The sequence below is a fragment of the Lontra canadensis genome, unplaced genomic scaffold (genome assembly GCF_010015895.1).
Source record: "Lontra canadensis isolate GAN:19392208 unplaced genomic scaffold, GSC_riverotter_1.0 scaffold20, whole genome shotgun sequence".
Classification (NCBI taxonomy): domain Eukaryota; kingdom Metazoa; phylum Chordata; class Mammalia; order Carnivora; family Mustelidae; genus Lontra; species Lontra canadensis.
The window spans coordinates 503154-528820 of NW_022631014.1; the positions used below are offsets into that span (position 1 = coordinate 503154).

Here is a 25667-nt window from a genome sequence, read left to right on the forward strand (position 1 = left end):
CTTTCACACTTAGCTTTTCACTGGTTTGCATGAAAGCTTCCACCTCCCAGAGGCCTTGCCCTCCTCCGAGGGGAAGGCCTGGGTACCTGTCACTGCAGGGTGGACACTGCAGCTATCCGGTTAGAAGTCCTGCTTACACAAAGGACAGGGAAAGGGGCCTCTCCGAGGCCTTTCTTCTTAAGGAGAAAAACAGCTCATATGATGCTTTCTGCCCAGCAAGATTCCACAAGCTGCCAGTTGAAAAGGGGAAATCTCTATTGTGTGCCGAAGCCCAGGAAGGCACCGGGCTGGTCAGAGCTGGTCCCGCCCCAGCGGTGGTGTCTTGGACGTGGTACACAACTGACCCTGGGCCCTGCAGCTCTTCTGCCCTCCCGGCGAGGGAAGGGCTGTGCACAAGTCCCACGTATTCCTGACTTCTGGAGCGTTCTGTGGGAAGCCCTGCTCCCCTAGAAGGGAATCCAGGTCAAATACCCGGTGTCTGCTACTTTAAGGCCAATGGGAGGTCCTGACTGTGGATGGGAATGAGGTTGGGTTTTTCCCTTTACTTCTCAGTTGACAGGTTGACAGGTGTATTCCAGCGCCGAAACTAGAGAAACTACACCAGAAAACAGACCATCTGGGAGATGTCTGTTCCAGTCAGGATCACATTTTCCAACTCAAGGAAGTAATATTCTTAGGACTTCTGAAATCAGTGCAGCAAAGTCTGGCTTAATGTGACCTTGTTTTCTGGTCATGAAAGATTCTAAAGAGGGAAATTCAATCGTCTGAGGAGGGACAGTGATGGCCAGAGTTGATCTGGCCTGAGGTTTGGAAATGTACTCTTTAAAAATGAAAAAAATCTAAGTTTAGACCCTGTTTCTAAAGGTCACTGTAACTTTCTGAGAGGTCAGTGATGGGTTTTTTTTTTTTCCAGCCTGGAATCCACCAGTTCTAGTCCATTCTGTTGTATTTGGCTCTGCTGTATGGCTTCCTAAAGGAGGAATGAAATAGGCTGAAAGAGAGATTTCCAGAGAGAAAGCCTTCTTGATATCAATTTTCCTATGCCTGATGCTCTGAGGGAGGTAAGATTTGAAACCAACTCTTCCTTCTTCTAGTTATAATTAATGGAGTTGCCACACCTAATTCTTAGATGGGGAGAAGGAGATAGAGGAAAAATGATTCGAATTGTGGTTTGGTCTTCTTTTGACAGCATGATACTGGATACTTAACCCCCGTCTACCTCAGAGCGAAGGTGGGGTGGGATAGGGCCCTGAAAGCCCTGTCTGCATTTTGGGGAACATCTGTCTGTGTGCTCTGTGGCCGTCTGCTCCTCTCTAGAGGGTTCCAATGGGTTGCACTAAGGCCACAGGCATGCTGGGAAAGAAGTGTTGGTTTCAGAGGGGTCTCCACTGGGGAAGCCTCAGCCGGGCCCAGGGGCTGCTGAGGGGGGTGGCCAGTCCCCAAGAAGGCGGCCAGGGGTACTGTGGTCAGATGTCCAGGGGGCTCACAATGGTGAAGCCAGAGTCCTTGCTGTTGTTGCTGTCCTCATCAGGGCTGGAACTGGGGTTGCTGGAGGAAGCCGAGGCAGGGCCCATCAGAGGGTCGGAGAACACCAGAGGGGAGCGGGCCAGGGGCTCGCTTCTTCCAGAAGTGCTTCGGAGGGTGCGAAGAGGCTGGGCCTGGCCTGAGAAGGACCCCTTGGCACTGCCTCCCTCATCTTCCTTGGAGACCAGGATGAAGTCATCTGTGCTCCCTCTGTCCATGTTCCCTGGTGTTTCTGAAGAGGCCTGTGAGGTACAGTCAGAAGTATAGGTGGGTGAGAGAAGACTCCAGTGAAACAAGAGAACTAAGCAGCAGTCCTGTGAGCTGGGAGAGCTTCCCAGGTCACAGGAAGTTTAGGCCCTGTGCTCTTCCTTGGAAAGACGCACAGTCTGGCCCTGCTTCCCTGAAGCCCCAGCACTTCCCGGTGGCATGGGGCCAGTTCCTCTGAGGCTTGCTGCTGAGTTCCCAGGGCAATAAAGTAAGCCTCCAGCTGGGTAAGTTACGAGAGGCCGGCTCAGGAGGCAGGGAGCAGGCTGGAGTCCCCACCAGCTTCACGTGGCACCCTGCCATGCACACCACCCGTCTTTCTTGGCTTTCATGTTCTCACCTGTGACATGAGGACAAGGATGGCATCTCTGACCCAGCGTGTGGTCACCATGCACAGAGATGATGTGCATGGACGTGCATCACACAGGACTGGCTCTCTAACGTAAGCCCAGACCTGGAGTGATTTTACTACCTGTTTAACAAAGAGCTTCTGGAAGGCCCAGTGTGTGTGTCTCCTAACCGGCTCGGCCCAGGTGTGCACTTAGGGGCCCCCTGGGACAATGCTGGTAAACGTGAAAACCAGGAAGTGCAACTATAAAGTGTATGGCAAAAAACAAGAAGACAGAATGGTTTCATTCTACCGTTATTTTCCTTTTGTTGTAAGGAATTATGAGTAGCATTTAACTAAAAAAAGCTGACATCCATGAACCCCAGGAAAGGTTCTGGGTTAAGCCCAGAGAAGCTCCTGCCTTCCCTGGGGCAGATGTAAAGCTACTGTCTACCCCAGGATGTTCCAAAGCCAGCCTGACAGAAAACGTGCTGATGTAAGTGGATGTCGTGCCCACGCCTGCTCAACCACCCCTCCCTGTCTGCTCTCCCACAGCGTGGGTGGGGGGAGGAGGGTGGGAACTGGCCCCCGGGTCTGAAGTCTGACGAGATGTAAAGACCCCCTTGGCCAGAAGTACCCCCTGGGTCCTCTAGCCCCCAGATTGGTTGGCCTAGGCCACCTGTGGACAAAGCCTGGACAGGCAGCTGGCAACACTTCCAGAGGAAATCTGGGCTTGTCTCTCTGAACTACATGTACTTTGGTGACACGGGGGTGGGGGGGCTGAGTGGCTAAATAATGGCTCAGGTGCCTCCATCCTCTGACCATTCATTCATCTTTAAGATCTTCAACTGGGAGAAGAAAAAGAGAATTAACCTGAAGATCACGGCGCTAAAGCAACAGGCCTTGAAGTGCCTTGTCTCAAGTTTTAAAGCTGCTTACATTCCAGCAACACATTAATTCTTACAAAACTGAGAAGAGATGCAGAACGTGGCACTCAGGCAGAAGAGGCGGCGATTACTGGCACCAGGACAGTTTGGGAGAGAAAGTCCATCCCCCCATAAGGTGCACCCAGTCGGGGCTGTGCCAGCCTCGCAGAGCCTTGAACGGACATGTGCGTGCGGCCTGTCCTCCCCTGCATTTGCACGTGGGGTGCAGGTAAGGCTGGGCAGGATCTCAGCTTCAAACTTCTACCTCCAAAGTGTGGCCGCGGTTCACGTGACCGTTGTCCTGAACTGTTAACCATGAAACCCTTGACTTCTCACTTCACACAGCGTCTGGGGCTGGAGTGCTGCTTGGTAGGGCTTATCTGAGAAAATGAAAATAGCACGTACAGCAGGCCCCATTTTCAGAGTGGCGTCTCTACTACAGAAATACCGTGATAAACTATTCACCTTTAGCTGAGAGTGAACACATTACAAGATGCTGAAGAAGGGAAATATGTTCTAAAGCTTGTGCCCGGAAGTGAAGGGGGTTCCTACCATCACTAATTATCTGGCACATTTCTGGGAAACTAGGGAAGGCGAATTATAAATGGTGGGTAACCTTCCATTCCCCATTCCCAGATAAAATCAAGGGCCGACTCAGACAAAGCCCGGTATAGCTGGCAGGGCCTGGATAACCCCCTTCTTTTCGTACCCCTCCTCTCACCTTTATATTGCAGATCACACAATGATGCCCAGATCAGAGGCCTGGCCCTGACTGCCACCCAAGGCTTGGGATAGGCTCCTAAGGAAAGATGTTGGGTCAGGACTTCCTGCCGGGGTGGGGGTGGCGGTCCCTGCATGAATCTAGTCCAGATTCCCACAAGGCCTCTGATACTCGGCTTTCTGTGGGACTTGCTGCTTCAACCGGGACTTCACTTGCCTGTCCTCCCCTGAAGACGTGAGGAGGGCACTGCTTCCCTATTTTTCCCTTCCTCAGGTAAAACTTCTTTCAGGAAGGTGGGTTTTTATAAACTGTTAACACCCTTGGGGAAGAAAACCCTGGCAGGAATGAGAAAAAAAAAGCCCTACAATTTGCCCCTTTCCCACTTTTCTCCTTAACCCTACAGAGGAACAGGGCACAAAAGGCAACGGTGGGGTATCTGGGCACAGAACGGATTGGCGGTGTTTTAAAAGCACAAGCAGAGGCAAAAGGCCTCTTGGATGCTGCTCGGGAGTGCGGCACTGCCAGCACTGGGACATGTCCTAGCTCATGTCACCGGCGTCACACGGCTAGCGCACCGAGCAGGCACACGGGGGTCTGCGGGGGGCAACAGGTAGTTCTTATAAATGTTGGAACTGGGAAAAACAAGGGCGAAGTATAATCAAGAAGCTTTAAATATAGCAAATTCATGAGTGTTTTTGAAAGTTCTTTTTCAGTATTACTTTTCTACATTCAACTACAAAAAAAAAATCACACTCAATTTTAGAATAAAATTGCCAATTAAAAATGGTTTGGGGGGGTGAGCCTAAGCTCAACAATATTTGAATAAAGAAATGATTATTGAAAAATCAAATATCAGTTTAGGAAGGAGAATCTGGAGGAACCAATCAAATCAAACTTGCAACGTTAACGCTGTATCCATGTGGCCAAAGATGCAGACTAACGGCTCCATGAAAACTTCCCTTTAAAACTGGACAAAATTAGCCACAGAAAGTTCTCTCTTCTTCTTCTTTTTTTTTTTGAAAGTTCTCTCTTCTTGAAGAGTACTCTTGGTGGGGATACTCTTAAAACAAAAAAATTCCCATTCTAAAGTATCATTTTGTTTTTTTTTAAACCATAATTTATAAGCATCTGGATGCTAGTCTGAGAAAGAGCCTTAGGTGAGACTTTGCTAATCTGCATTTCTTGTAAGCCAAAAATATATTATTAGGGATCTTTAGTCCTATCAGAGAAAGCATCGTGAAGAAGCACGGTGGAACTGGAGGCTTGCTGGGTTGGGACAGGAGTACTGAAAACACCATGCCTGGTGGGCCTGTGCTCCTCCTGGGCCTTCACTGTCTCACTGGTAAAAGAAACAGTACTAAGCCCACAAGGAAGTTCCTGGATCCTTTTTCACTGGAAAAATCTGTGGGTCCACGTTAGATTAAATTACACACAATGTCAACACCAGAGCAGGGGGCAGCAAACTATGGCCCATTAGCCAAATCTGGTCTGTGGGCCCTTCCCCTAGGCAGTCAAGCTGAGAATGGCTTATACATTTCTAAAGGTTGTAAAAACAAACACACCAAACAAAAACAACTATGAGACACAGACCATATATGGCCCCCAAATCCAAAGATATTTACTATCTGATCCTTTATGGAGAAAGTTTGCTGACCTCATTCCCTTAGAGGATGGACATTAATGAGAAGCCCTTCTCTCCAGAGAAAAAGGTAGCCCAGAGAAGTCCACTGAGGACAGCACCAGGAAAGCAGGAACAGCACCTCCTGTGCTAATGGGGACTGGAGGCATTAGCGGGAGGCACCCAACCCAAAGCTGTGGCACAGGGGTGGGTTTCTAAGGCCACACAACAGGACTGGCAGGAGGTTCAGGCTAACGCTGCTGCATACAGGTCTGTAGGTTGTACACTGCACAACTCTCAGAGAAAATGGTCTCCTGTGGAGCACTGGAGCATGCAATTTGCCTTGCTACAGAGCACCTCTGGTTCAGCCACCTGTGGTATCTTATAGTTGAACTTTGCACATGGTAACATGACATGACTTTGGGAAGGTTTTGTTATTCATAACTTTGAAGACCTTACATGAATGTGTCCTCAACAAGTTACTGTGACGTTGATCACCAGAGCTCTTATACCTGCTTGGTGGCCCCAGGCATTTGGTCGCTCTGGTCTTGGCCTTGGCCACTGGAGCAGTAGTGGTCATCTGAGATGGTGATCTGCTCATTCTCCTCAGCTTCCAGCTGACTCTGGTTGAAACGCAGGGAGCCTTTTAGAATGTCTTTGATCTAGTTTTCAAAAAGGAAGAAAATAAGTGACAGAGACGGATGAGTTTGTTTTGCAATACTAGCTAAACCTCTTAACATTTAAACTAGGCTTATCACTGACCATTTTTTAATAGTATGGATATGAATATATTCCCATAAGAAAGGAATAACAGAAAAAAAAATCCAGCTCTATCAAAGCCATGGACTTACGAACAACCTAGGAAAATTTCAAAGTCTTGATGGCCAGGTTCTCGCAGGATGAGCCCTGGGTGTCACATCCTGGGCAGTTCTCTTGTAGCAGGAAGTACCACTGCTTACCTACCCAGCCCCACCGAACAGCCCTTAGCTACCAAAGCAGCTGCACCCTCACTGAGCTGTTAAGAACACAGGCAGACATGTGAGAGCAGCACGTTCTTTTCATTAACATGTATGTTCTACACAGCCCTCCAAGGGTTGGGGAAACGTGATCCTTGTGGGTCTGAGGCCTGTCAGGGGTGCGGCAGGGGGTGATTATTACTCCAAGGTCAGCATGGATTTACGGATGAAGAACTGAACCTGCTGCTGGGCCACACAACACCGGCGCTGGGTGAGGAGCAAACAGAATGGCTTTGGTAAGAGGAAGAAGCAAGGGTGGGGACAGAAAACTAGCTTGGGCTGCAAGCTTGTCAGACAGAATCGCTAGTAGGAGCAAGAGGTGTGAGGAGCTGGGGAGTCAGGATGGGCTCCACCCAGGCTACGGTATGCTGTGCCACAGCGTGCCCTGCCTGACGGGCACGAGGATGGCCGGTGGCTCTCAAAGTCAGATCAAAGAGACATACCTGTTTTAATCCTGCCAAAGAAACCAGAATTTGATCTTCTTTTTCCAAATTTTCTTGTAATATCACATCTTGAATATTTACTGAAAATAGAAGAATGACATTTTATAACTAATGCTCTGAGTGTAACTTATTGGCCAGCCACACCATAACTTGCTTGGAAATTTTTCTGTCCAATTCCATGGCAAGTATTTCACCAAGGGTGGCCTGTTCAGCTGCGGATGGGGTGGATGTGGAGGACAGCAGAGGGGAGCACTGAGCCCAGCACGTACAACCTTCCCACCAAGGTGACACAAACACATTCTTGCAATGACAGATGGGTCTTTATTTCCACTGGGAGACCCGGGCTCCTCCTGCTAACCTCTGCTGTGAATGGCCCAGAGCATGCAGCCAGCCCCTGGGAGAGGCGTTTCAGCTGCGCTTCCTTCACCATCTCATGGTTCAGTGATGTTAACTCACCTCCCTCTCTGAAGACCAGGCTTCAGAGTTAATAAGGATACCATCTTTAAAGATTTAAACAGTAAAGCATGTTGTCAGTTCAACAAAATGTTAATAATGAGACAAACTCACGGAACTACAGGTGCCATCAGACAATAATGCCTAAGGAGTCAACCTGACATCACCTGGGGTCTTCACAGGAGCTACTTCTCTACGTTCTCTAGGAGGCTCACCCTTCTGGTGAGAAGTCCTCCTTCCAGGCCTGATCTGAGGGATCCAGCAAGTCCGCTGTGACCACCAGGCTCAGCACTGCACCGAGCTGCCCACCAGGAGGTCCAACAGGCAGTGGTCCTCAGCGATCCCCCACTGCACCTGAGGGAGGCACACAGCCCACTCAGGGGTGGGACCTACCAAGCTTGGATTCTCAGGGGAGCTCAGGGGGAGGAGGCAGAGCCCTCTCCCCACCCCAGGGCTGGGTAACCCGACCAATGGGCAATGCATTGGTCGGGTTACTAAAACACACTTTAAAAAAGATACCTCTATGCACACCAATTGAATGATCACTACAAGTATGCTTACCCTCCATTAACACCTGCTTTCTGATTTTGTGGCCTTAAAGCACACCTAGGGGTGCCTGGGTGGCTCAGTGGGTTAAGCATCTGCCTTCAGCTCGGGTCCTGACCCCAGAGTCCTGGGATCGATCCCTGCATCAGGCTCCCTGCTCAGGGGGAAGTCTGCTTCTTCCTCTGCCTGTTGTTGTCCCTGCTTGTGCTCTCTCTCACTCTTGCTCTATCTCTGTGAGAACAAACAAACAAAAACTTCCTGCCCCATGCTTAGTCATTCACTCAGTAGAGCTGTCCCAGTCTCAACTGGGGACTCCTCAGTTCCATGCCGGGCCCCCTTCAGCCACCAGAGTGATGTATCACTCCTGCTTGGTTACCCCCTGCCCTGCTGGTGATAGCGGCAGAGCTGGCCTGCTGTTCTCTTGGCCGGCAGTCTCTGGGCCCGCATCCGTGTGGACTGGCTCCTCCTCATCGTTCAACTCTGGTCCCTCCCATGTTGCCTCCTCAGAATGGCCTTCCTGCTCATCCAAACTAAGGGAGGCCAGGTCACCCTCTGGTCTCTGGTTTCTGTCTCGCCATCTCTGTTCCTATTTCACTGTTTCACTAGGCGCTTGTCACCAGCTGGCATTATCACACGCATCTGCTGGCTTGCATGTCGTCCATCTAACTCAACAGGATATAAGCTCCGAGACTATCTGGTTTAGGACTCTACTCTCAGCCCTTAAAATACGGCTTGCTGCATTTTAGATACACAGTTAAGTACTGACTGACTGAGCAAATGTGGCAAAACACTCTTGGAAGTTGCATTTCAAAATACTGCTATGCTAAATATTTCCAAAAGTATCTCCAGTGAAGGAAAAGGCAAAGACTGATACCATCAACGTGAGCCTGGCCGGAGAGTTTGTCAGAATCTTCAATGACAGTAAGTCTCTAAACCACACCGAAAAGTCCTCTCACACACCATGGAAGAAAAACAGCAGCTTTGATTTACTCAGAAAACGTGACTGTAGTTTCTGGCTAATAATAAAGGCCTGCTTCAAAACAAGAAAGCAAGATGAATGGGAATGGAATAACAGATATAATTAGAGAGGGAATGTTTTCGGTTTCCTTAAAAGCCTGTAACAATTTGTTCTCTCTCAACAAAAAAACAACACAGAATCCACTCAACAAGACATAAAGGACAGCCAACTGGAGAGGACTGACAAGAACCAGTTACATAGGCCTTTCAGAGGATTGAAAAGGTTGCTTTTGTTTTTGTGACAGCCAGGGTTTTTAGGGCAGAGGTCTGAGGGTCTAAGGGCTGCCTGGGGTGGCGTAGTAGTACATAGTAGCTGGCGAGTTTGGCGGGGCCCTGAGTTCTGCCCTCCTGAGCTACAAGGTGGGGCAGGTTTCCCAACTTCTGCTGTGTAAGGAGGGGCAGCAGGGGAAGAGCTCCTGGGCCCTGAAAGGACGCTCAGCTAATGGATGCAGGAACACCCCGATGTCTGGAAGAAGCATGGGGGGCTTCTTGGGTCCAAGGAGCTAATGGAGAGGAGGCCACTGGAGACCATACACAGCAAATCAGGGGGCCGGGCCAAGTGGGGGCCCCCTGCCCTGACTCTATCTGTAGCTCCTGCCTGCCCCTTTGATAGTCTGCTGTGCGACATATCCCCAAGCCAAAAGTTTGGCCAAATTGCCTGGCTCTTGCCTCCAGTTTAATGTGGGGCCCACGGTCAACAGCAACAAGGACCGAAGGCCTTTAGGGTCATAGGCTACAGGCTAACAGGGCAGTCAGTCAGGGGCTCCAGTGGCCACCAAAGCCCGTAACTATGCAGGGTAGAGCTCTCCTCTGAGGCCAACAAAGACCAAGAGGGCACTCAGAGGCTGTTCCTCAAATACTAAAGAGACATATGAGCCATCCTAGCCCCCTGACACCATCCTGGCAGGGAGAAGAGACAAAGTGAAGAAACCCGAACTGTGGACATTTGTTCAAATGGGATGGTTAACTTGTAAGAGACCAGGCTGCCTTAAATTGGCAAGTTTAAGACTTGGACTGCTTTTGGTGGGAATGGAACTTCAGAGTGAGATTTCTGTGTACCTGAGTTTAAATATATGATTCAGGGAGTGCCTGGGTGGCTCAGTGTGTTAAGCCTCTGCTTTCAGCTCAGGTTGTGGTCTCAGGGTCCTGGGATTGAGCCCCATATCAGGCTCTCTGCTCAGCAGGGAGCCTGCTTCCTCTCCCCACCCCCCCACTGCCTGTCTCTGTCTACTTGTGATATCTCTATCTCTCTCTGTCAAATAAATAAAATCTTTAAATATATGATTCAGTATCCCACTAGGGAAGTACCAGTGTCTTCCTGAGATCTTATAAAATCATTGGCCACTTTGCCTGAAAATCCCAGGAAACAAGTCACCCCAGTGTCCTCTTTTGGATGCCACAAACCCCTACTCCAGTAGTGGTGGCGATGAAGGTGGAAGTTATAACTATACTGGCAAGCTGGAACAAGAGAAGCCTCCGTCTTTCGTGACAGGCCTAAGTGGGAGTAATGCTCCATGATCTAAAGTCACACTGGATCAGAGCATGAACAGCCAACAAGCTTAGAAGCTCACTGCTATACTGTATCCTGGGTCTAGAGGTGGGGCCACCCCAGCTCCACCTTCCATTCCTTCCTCATCAACATGTCCCAGATCTCATTCAGGGCAACACCACACGAACCTTCCCTCACAGCCAAGGCTGGTCATGTGACAAAGCTCCAGCCAATGAGGTGTAAGAAAAGTCCCCGGATGGAACTTCTAGAAAGCTCCTCACTGGGTCTAACTCAGTTTGTGCCTTTTGGACCTTTACACTTCCCACTTTTGCTACCTGAAATGCTGGCAGGTGCCCCGCAAGTCATCTTGAAAGCATGTCGATGAGGATGCCAGCTTGAGGACTGTGGGCAGGAAACCAGAGGGAGCCTGGGGCACTGGGCACATCACAGAGCTGCTACCCTTGCTTGGACTGCCCACCTTCTGGCTTCTTTTAGTTATTAAACCAACACAAAACTTCTTGATTTGTTTATTCTACTGCTTTTTGGGTTTATGTTTGTGTCCAAATTTCCCTTTTTTTAATAAGGACACCAGTCACTGGATTAACTAAGTACAACCTTGTCCCAACTTGATTATATTTGTAAAGACCCTATTCACAAATAAGGTCACATTCATAAGTTCCGGGTGGACATGAAATGGCAAAGTGGGGGGTGGGGGGTGGAGAACACTATTCGACCCAGTACAGCAGCCAAACTGCCTCACTGTTCACAGGATACAGACCATCAACTCCTCTAATGAAAGGGGAATGAGATAGCCCCACCAATCCTCTCCTGCATGCAGAGTCCGATCTCAAGTTCCAGGCCACTTCCAGCCTGCTGTGCAACGTGGCTGGCCAAGAGTACACCCAGGGAGGGAGAAGAGCCCAGAGCCTCAGTATCCTCAGCGGTAGACCCTTACCCAGAATTCTTTAGCCTTATTTTTAAGACAAGATCAAAGATCACCTTTCAGAATCTGATGGAAACCAGGACCTTCTGTCCCCAAAACCCACATTATCTATATAATGTTCATTTACTCTTAAGGACAAATTTCTGTTATAATCAACTAAGCTGCCTAGTCTCATTTTAAGAAATCCAGCATAAAGAAATCAAATTAAAACAAAAGGGCACTTGTGGATGCTCTTAAATGTTTTGAATATAAGAATTCTGACTTTACTAACAAAGTACTGGCCATGTAAATTCTTTGCCTAATCAGTTCAACTACATATTGATTTAAGGCAACATTTATGAACATTCAACTAATATATAAGTTCTCAGTAACAAATTTACTGCTTTAAGCTGCACCTTCATGTAAAAACAGAAAAACATAATGATATTTTTTCTTGCCTTTAAACATTAAACGCAGAAATTGAAATGTTTAAATTTCCAGTGCAATGCACATTTTTTCTTATAGCAAAAGCAGAACAAATTATGAGATAAAGGCTCTTTTTGTTTCTGAGTAGAAAGAAGATTATGTTCTTTATAATCTTCTATTTAAGTTTTATATATTGTAGATGCTACAGCACTGAAACTAAAGGGGGAAAATCTCACAGAACTACTTCTGTGGAAATTACACAAAAATCTCATCAACATAACAGTTCCATTGTGACTCCACTGTTTCTAAAGAGGTGTCAACGCCACAGAAATAGATCTCTGACTCTAAGAGTAATGGAAATGGCACACAAACTGGTTTTTACAATTTCTTGAAAATCTTTTTTCTCTAATGCTAGAATAAAAGTGTTTTATTTGAATGGCCGGTACAAAAGGTAACATAAGCCCATATTCATTAAGAAGGGAAGCAGACATGAAATCAAAGCAGAACTAGCATCTCTCTGTAGTAGAGGTGAAATTTAGCTTCCTTTTGCCTGGGAGTAATACCAGAACCTTCCTCCAAGATAAAGGTAAATAAAAGGTAAGTTAAAAGGTAAACAAACAATGAAGAATCAATAAATTAGCACAGTACCTCCCCCACTACAGAAGCTCAGGACTCAGTACCTTTCATTCTGCCATGGCGACATTACCTTATTTGACTATTCCAATGACCATTCTCGATGAGAACCATCATCCCATTACAGAAAAGGGAGCCAAGCTCAACAATCCCCAGTCTGTCATCTGAAGTCTCCTGACAGCAAAGTGGTAGAGCTAGGACTAGATTCCAGCTCATCTTGACTCCTGAGCTCCCCAACACTTACACACACAGCACTGATGGAGGGGCCAGAGAGAGACATGAAGAGGCACAGGATGGGGTCTTACCATTGACTGACTGCCTACTGATGCCAGTGCCCTTTCTTTGGTGGTGGAACTGACCTAAGTGAAGTCAGCCAGTACGACAGGAAGTTACCTACATGCAAAACAGATGGCTCTATCATTTCTACCAGAACTTTCCAGAGCACTGGCACTAGCATCAAACAGCTTGAACTTTGATGACCTTGGGCAGAGATCTTTGTATCACTAAACCCATCAGTAATGGGGGCAATACCTATCTTACAGGGTTGCTGGAGAGATTCGATGGGATAATCAAAGTGGTCCACTTCTAGCACGCTGCTCACTATTTCTATTGTTGGTTAGTATGGTTCCCCCCACCGCCCTTTCCCATTACCTCAAATATCCAGATAAATGGAATCTGCTCTTTGAGGTTATCTCATCTCTGACAGACATTTAGTTACCTTGACCTCAGACAGTCTCATAAAAGGGACTGTCCCAGACTTTAAAGAGGAAACATGCAGGCTGTTACAAAATGGAGGGGTCACATGGAGGGTTGACCTAGGGTCACGTGTGATCAGAATGGTAGTGGCTGAAGAGGTGGCTATGAGTCAAGGAGTAGGGGCAGACCTGTAATTTGTCACTAGTAGCTTGGGCAGCACTGTTGACAAAGGAATTTGTGCTCATAGTGTGTATGCCATGGTTGGGAGATCTTGGGAGAAGACAGATTGAGTAGAGACTGTGGGCGGCAAATTCATTCTTTAATAGATTGTGTGCATTTGTGTCTCTGTAAATGCCATTTCCCTTCTAGAAGACCCTCCTAGCCTCCTTCCAACACCACACCCTTCTTTGCTTCCAAGTTGACCTTAAAACTGTGTTCAAGCATTGGCTTTCTATTAACAGTCTTCCCTCTGAAAGCATCTGGTTGTTTGACTCTCTTCGTCCTCCATCTTTTGTTCTTGGAACTGTATTCACACATGAGGTTCAAAAAGTAAAGTCTCCTCTTTCTCTTTTAAATAAATAAATAAATAAATAAATAAATAAATATCTTTAAAAAGGGGGAGGCAACTGAGGCAACTGGGTGGCTCAGTCAGCTAAGTATTCAACTCTTGGTTTTGGCTCAAGGTCATGATCTCATCGGTCAGGGGATCGAGCCTCACCTCTGGCTGGGGCTAGGCTGAGCATGGAGACTGCTTAAGATTCTCTCCCTTCCCCTCCCTGCACTCTCTTTCTCTCAGATAAATAAAATATTAAAAAGAAAAAAAAAAGATTAAAGTCTCCTGAAACTTCACAGTTCTATGTGGCAAATTGTAGACTCAACATCTTTTGGTTTCAAATGTGGTACTCTGTTCACTATATCCCTATTACTCCAGAACCTCACTGGTCCCTGCCAATGTTTCTGAGGCACTCTGGGAGGACTCTGGTTTCATGTGACACTATGTGTCACTTTAGGTACTTCTAATGAGGTATATTCTCCTTGGTGACCTTGTGCTCACATCCTCTCTCTCCCTACTTTGAAGTTTGACACCTTCCATATGCTCTGAGCTCAAATTTAGAATGCCAATCTTCCACTTCACTCTACCCTCAATCTACTTCTCCTAGAACCTCTTTTTACACCCGAGAGCAGGTACTCAGTAAATACTGGCTGAATGAACAAAGCAGGGCTTTCCCACCAGCAAAAGGGCGGATTATTACGTCCTGAGTAATTGATGCATGTGAGATATTTCTCAGGTGAAGAAGTAAGAGATATTAACATGCTCAACCAGATCTCTGACTGAGAAGTGATAGGGGCAGATAAAGGGAAGTAACTTTCACTGATGATTTCTCAAGAGCCACGTACTGAGTCGGGCACTTTATGCTCCGTATTTTCTTAAAAAGCAAAAGCAGATCACACAGAAAATATAACCAAGGGTCCTATTTTGCCTCCAGCTGCCAGAATGACTGAAGGCCCTAAACTCAGCACTGGGGAAGGAGCATTTAGTTAGGAAAATCCAAGGGCAGGACTAAGCAAACACATGTTTTACACTTAAGATTAGTTTTTATTAATAATGCATTATAAGTTAATTAAAAAAAGATTAGTTTTTGTTGTCAATTAATAATTCTCTTAAGTAAAACTGAGTGTGCTTAGCCGAGTTAGACATCTTTACTTATCTCTGTCATTTAGCACCTTACTCTCTTAGGATTTACCACCCTGCCAGCCAGGCAGTGTCATAGAAGCATGACTCCTCACAGCAAAATCTATTATATTCATGATATAGCTGAGGGTCAACCAGAAAGAAAGGCTTTACGTATTTTTTTAAATGCAAACAGTCTCCAAGCTCCAGTAATGGCTAGATGCCTTTGCCAGAAGACATACTTCTAAAAACAGAAGGAGAAACACAGGTAGGGCCTTACTAAAAGGAAATACCCAGCGTTTTGCCATCAGACTGACTCATTTGGAAGCAATGAGACAGGAGGGCAGTTGGAGTTAGACTGACCTAAAATCACATCGGTCAGTCAATTAAGATCCTGTGAACTGGGTTTAAGATGGATATAATTTTTTGTGAATTTTAGGCAATAAAGGCTTTGCTGATAGGATGGTTAGTGACAGGTAAGCGCTGCTACTCAGCTGGTATTTAAACATGGCCCAAGGCAGCGAACATTAGCCTTCTTATTTGGGTTTCACCTTCCCCTATGCACAAGCTCTATGCTTAGCATGGGATGCTTGTGGTGGCCATGAAATCCTTGAGCTTTCAAGCAAATCCTTGAGCTTTCTTGTTTCCACAAGAGGGAGCAGAACAAGTCTTTTGTCTACTGGGTCATTTGCTGGAGAGGTCCCGGACTGGAGGATATGGAAAGGCAGCCTGATATGGAAGGCTGAGAACAGGCTATGCGGCCTGACCATTTTTGAAAGAGGAAGGACTTGGATATTATGTTTTAAAAAAGAGAGGGAGAGCTATTCAGTGTGAGTTCCTCCTGTGGAAGAGCATGTGGGAACATGGGACACAGCCAGAAAGGGGGAAACAAAATGATGAAAGATGGACAGTCTCTACCGAGGCCATGGGATCAGAGCTGTGGTATCTTCACCCAGGAAAGGATAAGACAGTGTATAATTTGCTGAGTTTTTCTAATTAGGTATAGGGTTGGTAGAAGGGAGATGCTGGCCAGTTGTTCCAAGTCTTCTGATCATAAAACTGGGGTGGGGGTAGGAAAAGCCTTTACTACTAGAATAGAACAAGTTCAAAGCGGCTGAAAACAGAACTGAATTTCAGATGATTGAAGGCTCCACCAGAATAGCAGGGGAGGTTGTGTGCTGTCTGCCCACAGAACTCAGCTGCACGTGTGCCTGAAGTGTGGAGTTAGGAATACATTAATAGGATTATGAATATATTCATTTAGCTCTACCCACATAATTTTAAGTTCTTTTGCTCTCTGCTACTTGAAGACTGTCATGGGCCAGTAACATTAGGTCACTGGGGGGCTGTGAGAAATGCAGAACTTTAGGCCTCAGAGCACACCTACTGAATCAGAAATTGGCATTTTAACAAGATTCTCAGGTGAAGGTATCTTTTCCTTTTACAAAGGATGATGCTACCCACAATTAAATGCAGTATTTAAAATTCTCAATATAATTATGAAAACTTTTTATCACAGTGTGACTGACAGAGAGGAAGCTGTCTGGTGATCACATTTTCCTTCCCTGTTTTTCAAATGCCGTAAGTTAATTGCCTTATTGAATGTTTCCAAAGATGTCCATTGAAAGTCGTTTTCATAAACATGAGAAAAATCAGATTTATAAAGTTCTTACGGAAGCAAATAAACTGATTTCCAAAACTGGCCTCCTCTTCCAGCTAATGCTTACATAAATATTATGACAAGTGCAAAGCCAGCAGTGCCATGTGCAACCAAACGGCAGAGGATCGGGTCCCTCTACTGACTCAAGGGGGGCCTCAGCAGAGGCATCAGTGAAAGAGAAGCCAGGGACTGGAACTGGGTCTGGACGTGTGGTGCGTCACAAGCTAGGTGTGTGTCTCTCCTCCTTCCAGGACCTTGGTCTCCTTGTCTGTGGAACTGTGAACTGCTGCGCTGGCTTCTACAGCTACCACATGTTCAGCATTCTACAGTCCTGGGAGATACAGCAATTTGGGAAACCTAACTGCCCTTGATTCCCTGCACTGTTGCCCTGCCCCGCTGTTGCCGGGAACCACCCACGAAAGGACAAGCTGCTGGAAACCACTGTCTGTCTATATGGCCAAGAAAGGACTGGAAATACCTCTCCTGGGAGTAGGCAGGTGCAGGCTTTAGGGAGGGTGGGGTGAGCAGCTCGTGCTCCCTGTAAACAGCTGGGAGCTCAGACCAGCTGCTCACAGATCAGAGAAGCGTGGGCTCCTCACCCACGTGCAATTATGTGTAAAATACGGCAAATCTAAAAATAGCCTGCACTCAGCCGCAGAGGTTAATACTGTCAATGGCTTTTAACTCAAATGTCAGGATGACAGGAAGGGGAGTAACTATAGCAACAGAAAAACGAACATGTAAAACAAGTCTTCTGAAGTTGACAGGAAAGTTAGGTTTAACAAAACATGTATTTTTAATTCCTGTCTCTCAGTCTTTGAATTCAAGCAGTTCAATTATGTGGAAGTAATAAAATTAGAATTTTGGTCGAGTTTCGATAAAACAAATATTCCTTTAGTTTTGGGTTCCAGGACCATAAGGAAAGAACTGCTAACCTGTCAGTGTTATTAATCTCTATAATTAAAGGACCATTTGAACAAATGCCTTGGTATAATTTTTAACTGAGAGGTTTTTCTCTGTATTTGTTCTGGCAGTTATAAAAAGAGCCTTGAACTGTACTTGACATTTTAAGGCATTACTGCATGTCTGATGAAAATGAAGGGTGAAATGGAATTGTCTTGAAATGAAAGGAACTTACTGAAAACAATTAACATTGGGAGAAGACACAAAGAAATACCTGCTGGAACAAGTTTCTGAGGCAGTTCTCACAGCCACCGTGGTAGCCTGTGGCCCAGGGCAGGATGGAGGCCCAGCAGCGCTCAAGTCAAGGAGGCCACATCATTCTGTTCTGCTATAGTTATTCTTGCTCAAAGAGTTCACACGCCTCATCTTAGGACCAACACATCCTAAATTCTAGCATCTTTCCAAATCGTTTGATAAAGGAATATTTAGTTAGGTGCTGGGGAATTTGGTATTGGTCAGGAGTTAGGGGAGAGAATTTATGTTGAAAACCCAACTCTGGGCCATGCCCTGTGCTGGGCTTTAAAAACACATTCATCTTGGCAGCAAACTGGCAAGGTAGATAACTGGGTCTCCACTGTGTATATATATATGAAGACATGATCCTAAGCAGGTCGGGCTAAGAAGTGACAGAGTCTGTTCTCACGCTGTGTCCGTCTGCTGCCACACAAGGCTGCTTTTCCTAACACCACTCGGGATACACTTCCACCTGACTCTTGCCTGGAGTGTAAAGAGGGCCCTTCAGGCACTTCAGCTCTCAGTGGCTGTGCTGCATTTCCCAGGCATTAAAAATTGGGCCTCCGGGGCGCCTGGGTGGCTCAGTGGGCTAAGCCTCTGCCTTCGGCTCGGGTCATGGTCTAGAGTCCTGGGATGGAGCCCCGCATCGGGCTCTCTGCTCAGCAGGGAGCCTGCTTCCCTTCCTCTCTCTCTCTGCCTGCCTCTCTGCCTACTTGCGATCTCTGTCAAATAAATAAATAAAATCTTTAAAAAAAAAAAATTGGGCCTCCTGGAGAGTCCCCCTATGATCTTCCTTTTATCTCGACCATCACTGTTAGTGATTATTTTCACATCAAATATCTCCTTTTGTGCTACCTGTCTTTTCCCTTAATAATATAGCATGAACATCTCCTTAAGTTAATAAAAAACTGCATTAATATTTAATATTAAGATTACATTACACTATGTTATCATCAGTCACTTACTAATATGTTTTTCAGTTGTTCGAATGTTGTACTGCTTTAATAATCAGTAAAAATAGAAAATATCATATGGAAAAAAGTACTAGGGTACTGAAGTCATTTTTAAAGGCAATACAGTAAGCCAAAACGTAAATTAAGCGCTTCACCTTAATTAATCTTTTTTTGGTCTTTCTCTAATTTTTGCTTGGAATCAAAATTGCCTACAACACAGGAATACCCTTTAATAAACCAATGTTGTAATAGGCAGGTGAAATGAAATCCATCTGTGGGCCCAGGGCCCAGAATTCTTTGTAGCATCTTTTGACCCTACTTTAAAAAGGCAGTCCTGCTATTTATATGGAGAAAAGAAGTTGACAGCTATATGAAGGGATTCTGGCTGAAAGTGAAACATACACACAAAAACAAATTTAGTTTTGCGGTTAGTTGAAAATTCACATCTGGTATGGGCTTTTCTTTAATTAAAGTGTTTCCCCCTCCCATGCAATGAGAAAATACTCTTACAGTGCTGACTGAGAGACCAAATTCAGAGCAAAAGCTCTTTGAACATTTTGAGGCTTAAGTAAAGCTGCTTTAAAAGCTGCTATGTGGACCAAACAACTTAGAAATTTCCTAACAGGATTTTCTAGAGTTCCAGGAAATCTTTCTCTCCGTCACTTCTTTGTTCTCCTACTTTGGTCAAAACCCAAGTCAAGCAATACAAGGTCACCCACACAGACAGAGAAGCAAACATACACATATACACCCACCCACACACTTGCTTTAGAATTAAAATTATATTGAACAAAAATGAGTTATATAATATATATTATTTATATATAAACTATCTTCATTACTTCTTTCTGATACATTTTAAAGTGAGATGCTATGAGGGGTGCCTGGGTGGCTCAGTCATTTAAGCATCTGCCTTTGGCTCAGGTCGTGATCCCAGGGTCCTGGGATGGAGCCCTGCATCGCACTCCCTGCTCAGATTGCTCTCCCTCTCCCCACTGCTCATGCTGTCTCTCTGGCTATCTCTCAAATAAATCTCTCAAATAAATAAAATCTTAAAAAGAGATAAAGTAGGATGCTATGAGATTCTTGAAAACTTAGTTTTATCTGAATTTTTAAAAAATGATCATAATGAAGCGTATAAATGAACCGCTGTGCCAGGGGCAGATCAGATGTGACAAGGGTAACAGTTCTTGCTGTGATAAGATACTGTGATAAGATGTGATACTACACTTTTGGTCACCTTCTGGGGTTTCTCCAGTTACTTCCCCTCTTGAACTCTTTCTCTGAAGGAGTGGTCAAGAGAGGAGAAATAGCTGAGGCTAGAACGGGTCCCAGCCAGCTGCTTAGTAAGACACTGGTAGACAACTAGCCACTGAAGTCAACCACCTCCCCAACCATAAGAGAACATGAACTCCTTGCTAGAGGCCAGTACAGGTCAGGCCACACTTAAATGACAGCTGTTTTGACTGCGTGTAATGGACTCAAGACTGAGATATCAGTGGAGTCCAAGGAAGAGAGTCCACCTTCTGCAAAGGCCCCACAGATGGTCTACTCCTAGGACCCCGGCAGGGGGAAGGGGCCTCAGTGGATTCTTTGATTTCCCCTCATAAGTGGAATGCATCCTGATTTCTTATACTACTTGGTATTGCCATTTGTCCACACTCACAGAGCATCATATTGGCCCTTGCCATTACAGTATATGTTTTATTTTTCCTAATCTGTTCGTAAACCACAGATGCTGGACACTGAAGAATGGAAAAAGAAAGGATGCCCATAAAAGGGCTGAAAAACACTAATAGTCTGCATTCTAAAGTTCTGCAAGCAGAACAGTCACTAAAGCAAAACATACATGATCCAGCAGAGACCATTTCTAATACAAAATACAGAACTTTCACAAATGTAGAGAATAATGCCTGAAGACTTTCTAATGTGACATATGTATGACTCACATGTAAATGAAACTTCAAACTAGGACATTTCTTAGAATATAAGCAGTCAAAAGTAAGAAAAGGTCATGTGGTCCTGACATGCATTTCAGGTTGGTGGTTAAAAACATGTATTAAAAAAATATATAAAGCACTGTCAAAATCCTGATCACATTGGTAGTTACAGACAGGCTGGCACAACAGTAGAACTATTTGATCTCAAAAGCTCAACAGTTCTCCTTTTTTTTCTTTTTTTTTTTAAGATTTATTTATTTGAGAGAAAGTGTGCACGTGAGCTTGGGAGGAGGAGGGGCAAAGAGAGAGGGAGAGAGTCTTAAGCAGCCTCCACGCTGACCGTGGAGCCCAACGTGGGGCTTGATCTCAAGACCCTGAGATCATGATCTGAGCCGAAACCAAGAGTTGGACACTTAACCAACTGTACCACTCAGGTGCCCCTTAAAAACTCAACATTTCATTTGGTTTGAGGTAGACAGTTATTTACAAAAGGTAGTGTAGCAGCTGAGAATTGAAATCTATGGTTAAACTACTTGATTTTGAATCTCTATTTGCTAGCGACATAATCTTGAGAAATTTTACTAATCTTTCTGTGCTTCAGTTTCCTCATTTGTACAATGTGGATAGTAACAGGACCTCTACCATAGTGCTGCTGTGAGGATTAATGAGATGATACACGTGAAAAGTTTAACACAGGGCCAACTGGATACTGTTGTTATGACTATCATTACTCCCAGGGCCAAAGTAGCTCACTCACCAAGATGAGTGTCCATCACCTTTGCACAGTATTTGCACATGGCATCCAGGTCATTCAACTGCCCTTGAAGGAAGGAAATTTGGGCTTCTAATTCTTCTTCCTAAAACGAAAGGGGTAAAGATATGGACATTTTATTTATTTTTAAAGATTTATTTATTTTAGAGAGAGAGACAGAAAAAGAGAGGGTGTGCACACTTGAGTTGGAGGGAGGGGCAGAGGGAGAGAATCTTCATGCAGACTCTCCACTGACCACGGGGCGCGATGTGGAGATCAATCCCAAGACCCATGAGATCATGATCTGAGCTGAAACAAGAGTCAGACTCTTAACCGACTGAGCCAGCCGGGTACCCCAGCATGGAAATTTTAAAAAATTCAAATAAAATCCCCCAAAATCTCCAAGTGACTTAGACAATTTTAAAGACACACAGTGTTTTTTCAGTCATAGAAAGACAAAAGAAAATAGCAAATAAACAAAAGCAAACTCCCCACTGCTACCCCTAGCAAAATAAGAGAAAGGATAAAGTGGAGTTTTAAAAAAATCTGGATATTTTCTAATTGAATGCAAGCTTTGTGCCACATGTAAATGCTTACCCATAAAACCCTGTTCCAAAAAGAGTCCATACAGTATCTTCAATAACTGGGCCAGATAAACTGGGAGAATAAATGCGATTTCAGTGGACCCTACTCCCTACACATCTGGGTACAAGATAATCTCTTAAGAGTAAGATTTCCCAAAGCACTTGGAAAAGTTTTGCCCCTACAGCCTTACATTTCCTCTTTTGATATGTATGACACTAGAGAATTTTACTTATGTGATTGTTTCTAGGAAAAAATACTCTGGGTTGAATAATTCTCTAAATGACAATCTAACTGTAACAACAACAACAACAAAAAAGGACGTCTTTGTTTTTTAAGGAAAAAAATACATGCAAAAAAATTGGTCAAGGAAATTTAGAAGATTAAGAGATCTTTTTCTCAAAGCAAGAGAATATAGGTATACCCTAGAGATATTGTGGGTTTGGTTCCAGAGCACTCCAACAGAGTATTACAACAAAGTGAGTGAAATGAATTTTTTGGTTTCCTGGCGCATATAAAAATTGTGTTTGCATAAATTTTTAAAAAGCTATGTTTACACTATACTGTAGTCTATTAAGTGTGCAATAGCATTATGTCTAAAAAACAATGTATATACTTTAATGTGGGGCACCTGGCTGGCTCAGTCAGTAGAGTATGTGATTCTTGATTCAGGACTGTAAGTTTGAACCCCATGTTGGATGTAGAGATTACTTAAAAACAGAATCTTTAAAAAAATATTGCTAAAAATGTTAACCATCATCTGAGCTTTTTGCTGTAAGGACTCTTGTCTCCACATTGATGGCTGCTAACTGATTAGAATGGTGGTTGCTGAACGCTGGGTGGCTGGAGCAATTTCTTAAAATAAGGTAACAATGAAGTCTCCCATATTGATTGACTCTTCCTTTCCTGAACACTTTCTCTGTAGCACGCAATGCTGTTTGATAGCATTTTACAAACAGTAGAACTTCTTTCAAAACTGGAGTCAATCCTCTCAAACCCTGCTGCTGCTTTATCAACTCGGTTTATGTGATAATCTAAACCCTTCATTGTCATTTCAATAATCTTCACAGCATCTGCACCAGAGGATTCCATCTCAAGAAACCACTTTCTTTGCTCATCCATAAGAAGCAACTCCTTATCATCTGTTAGTTTTATCGTGAGATTGCAGCAGTCCAGTCCCATTTTCAGGCTCCACTTCCAATTCTAGTTCTCTTGAATTTCCACCACATCTGCAGTGACTTCCCACTGAAGTTCTTGAATGTCTGAGAGTCATCTGCGAGTGTTGGAATCAGCTTTTTCCAACCTCCTGTTAATGTTGATATTCTGACCTCTTCCTATGCTCCATTAATGTTTTTAATGGCACCTAGAATGGTGAATTCTTTCCAGAAGGTTTTCAATTTACTTTGCCCAGATCCATAAGAATCACTCTCAATGGCAGCTGGAGACTTCCAAAATGTATTTCTTAAATAGTAAGACTTAAAAGTCAAAATTGCTCCTTGATCCATGGGCTGCAGAATGGATGCTGTGAATGGATGCGGCCAAGAGAACAACATTAATCTTGTACATTTCCATCAGTGCTCTTGGGTGACCAGGCACATTATCAATGAGTAGTAACATTTTGAAAGGAATCTTTCTTTTTTTCCTGAGCAGGAGGTCTCAGGAGTGGGCTTAAAATATTCAGTAAACCATGTTATAAATGTGCTGTCCTCCAGGCTTTGTTTTTTCATGTACAGAGCAGTCAGAGCAGATCTATCGTGATTCTTAGGGGCCCTAGGATTTTCAGAATGGTCAACGAGCACTGGCCTCAACTTCCAGTCAACAGCTGCATTTGCCCCTAATGAGAGTCGGTCTGTTCTTTGAAGCTCTGATGTCAGGCACTGGCTCCTTCTCTGTAGCTATGGAAGTCCTAGGTGGCATCTTCTTCCAACAGATGGCTGTTTTCATCTGCAATGAAAATCTGTTCCTTAGTGCAGCCGCCTTCACTAGTTATCTTAGCTTGATCTTCTGGATCTCCTGCTACAGCTTCTACATCAGCACTGGCTGCTTCCCCTTGCACTTTGATGTTATGGAGACGGCTTCTTCCTTTAAATCTCATGAATCCCCCCTCTGTTGGTGGCAAAGTTTTCCTCTGCAGCTTCCTCACCTCTCCCAGCCTTCAAAGAATTGGAATGAGTCAGGACCTTGCTCTGGTAGACTTCAGCTTAAGAGAATGCTGTGGCCGGTTGCCAGTTTGATCTTCTCAGAATCCAGATCACTCAGACTTTCTCACTATCAGCAATAAGGCTGTTTCACTTACTTATCTTTTGTGTATTCACTCTAGCCACACTTCTATTTTCCTTCAAGAACTTTTCCTCTGCATTCACAACTGTGTGACACTGGAGGGCTAGCTTTTGGCCTATCTCAGCTTTCAACATTCCTCTCTCACTAAGCTTAATCATTTCTAGCTTGTGATTTAAAATGAGTGTGACTCCTCCATTCATGTGAACACATGGATGTCACTGTAGAAGGTTATGAATTGGCCTAATTTCAATACTGTGTCTCAGGGAACAGGGGGCCCAGAGAGGGGGAGATAGATAGGGAAATGGTCAGTCAGTGGAGCAGTCAGAACACACACATTTATTAAGTGCATTCTATCAAACGTGTGCAGTTTTTGGCACCCCTAAACACTTACAATAGTAACATCAAAGATCACTTACCACAGATCACAAAAAATACATTTATGATGAATGAGTCTGAATGAAATATTGCATGAATTACCAACATGTGACACAAAGACATGAAGAGAGCAAATGCTGTTGGAAAATGGTGCCATTAGATAGACATGCTTGATGCAAGATTGCCACAAACCTTCAATTTGTACAAAATGTAATATCTGCAAAGCGCAGTAAAACAAAGTATGCCTGTAATCCTCATCCTGTAGGAATTTAAAACCAAGTTCATTAGAATACAAAGGAGGGATGTTGCTGGAGGTGGAATAGGCTAGAAAATTGATTTTTCCAGTTTTAGGTGCTTATTCTTTCACATAAGAATCTTCTGAGTTGTTAAAAAGAAAGCAGGAGAAACTTAATGAGATCTGCTTTTTTTTCTTAGTGATAAAGTACAATTTGACTTATAGATGGAAATTAGCAGTTGAAAAGGTTACCTGTAGGTGTATTACATTTTAGCAATACACAATGCAGCACTGAAAAGCATTGTTTTTAACTACTGCATAGGGAATGCGCCTTTAGAAATATGCACTTAAAAGACTGACACAGAAAACAGACATAGCAGTAGCTCTAAAACCAAATTATCATAAAATGCCCACCGTAGGATACACCAGCACCAATCGTGCTCTTTACATTCAGCGCCAAGAGCAGCAGCCTTTCCTCTGATGCTCAAATAATGACCAGAAGAAACTCAGCCAAGGAATGATCAGAGGGGCTGTGGGGTAAGCAGGTGTCACCTTCCCAACCCTTTGGCCAGGCTTTGAGATGCAAAGGGATGGGGAGTTTCAGGGCATTTTTCTTCTCCCTTTTCTCCTTTGTTTCTGCATAGGCTTGAGTTTTTCCTATTCTGTCAGGGCGCTAGGAATTAGGGAGAGAAGGCTGCATCTGCTAGTTAACTACGGTTATGGTTAGTCTCCAAGATGGCCACCACCAATTTCTTCTCTCCCTCAGTGTATATACTGTTCCCCTCCTTGAGAGGGAGTAGTATCGATTTTCCCTCCCCTTGAATCTGGGCTGGCCTTGTGACCTGCCTTGACCCAGAGAATGCAGTAAAAGTCACACTGTCAGTTCTGGACTAGTGTAAGAGGCCTGCCAACTTCTGCTTCTTTCTGCTAAAGGAAGATAGCTACTAAGTTGTAAAGAAGTTCAGGCTATTACTGAAAGAGAAAAGAGAAAATACGGAGA

General features: G+C 44.7%; 1 protein-coding gene across 6 annotated transcripts in view; it reads right to left on the minus strand.

The window, feature by feature from the left end:
- Nucleotides 1-1158: 1158 nt before the first annotated feature.
- The window catches only part of TBC1D5 (TBC1 domain family member 5), a 536635-nt gene continuing 512126 nt past the window's right edge, over nucleotides 1159-25667 (minus strand). For all 6 annotated transcript variants that reach the window (XM_032860919.1, XM_032860922.1, XM_032860921.1 and 3 more), the window contains 4 exons: nucleotides 21202-21301; nucleotides 6841-6920; nucleotides 5894-6043; nucleotides 1159-1766 (listed from right to left, as the gene is read on the minus strand). In XM_032860919.1, coding sequence (XP_032716810.1) covers nucleotides 1467-1766; nucleotides 5894-6043; nucleotides 6841-6920; nucleotides 21202-21301 — 630 coding nt within the window. In that variant the 3' untranslated portion in view covers nucleotides 1159-1466. The remainder of the gene's footprint in view (nucleotides 1767-5893; nucleotides 6044-6840; nucleotides 6921-21201; nucleotides 21302-25667) is intronic.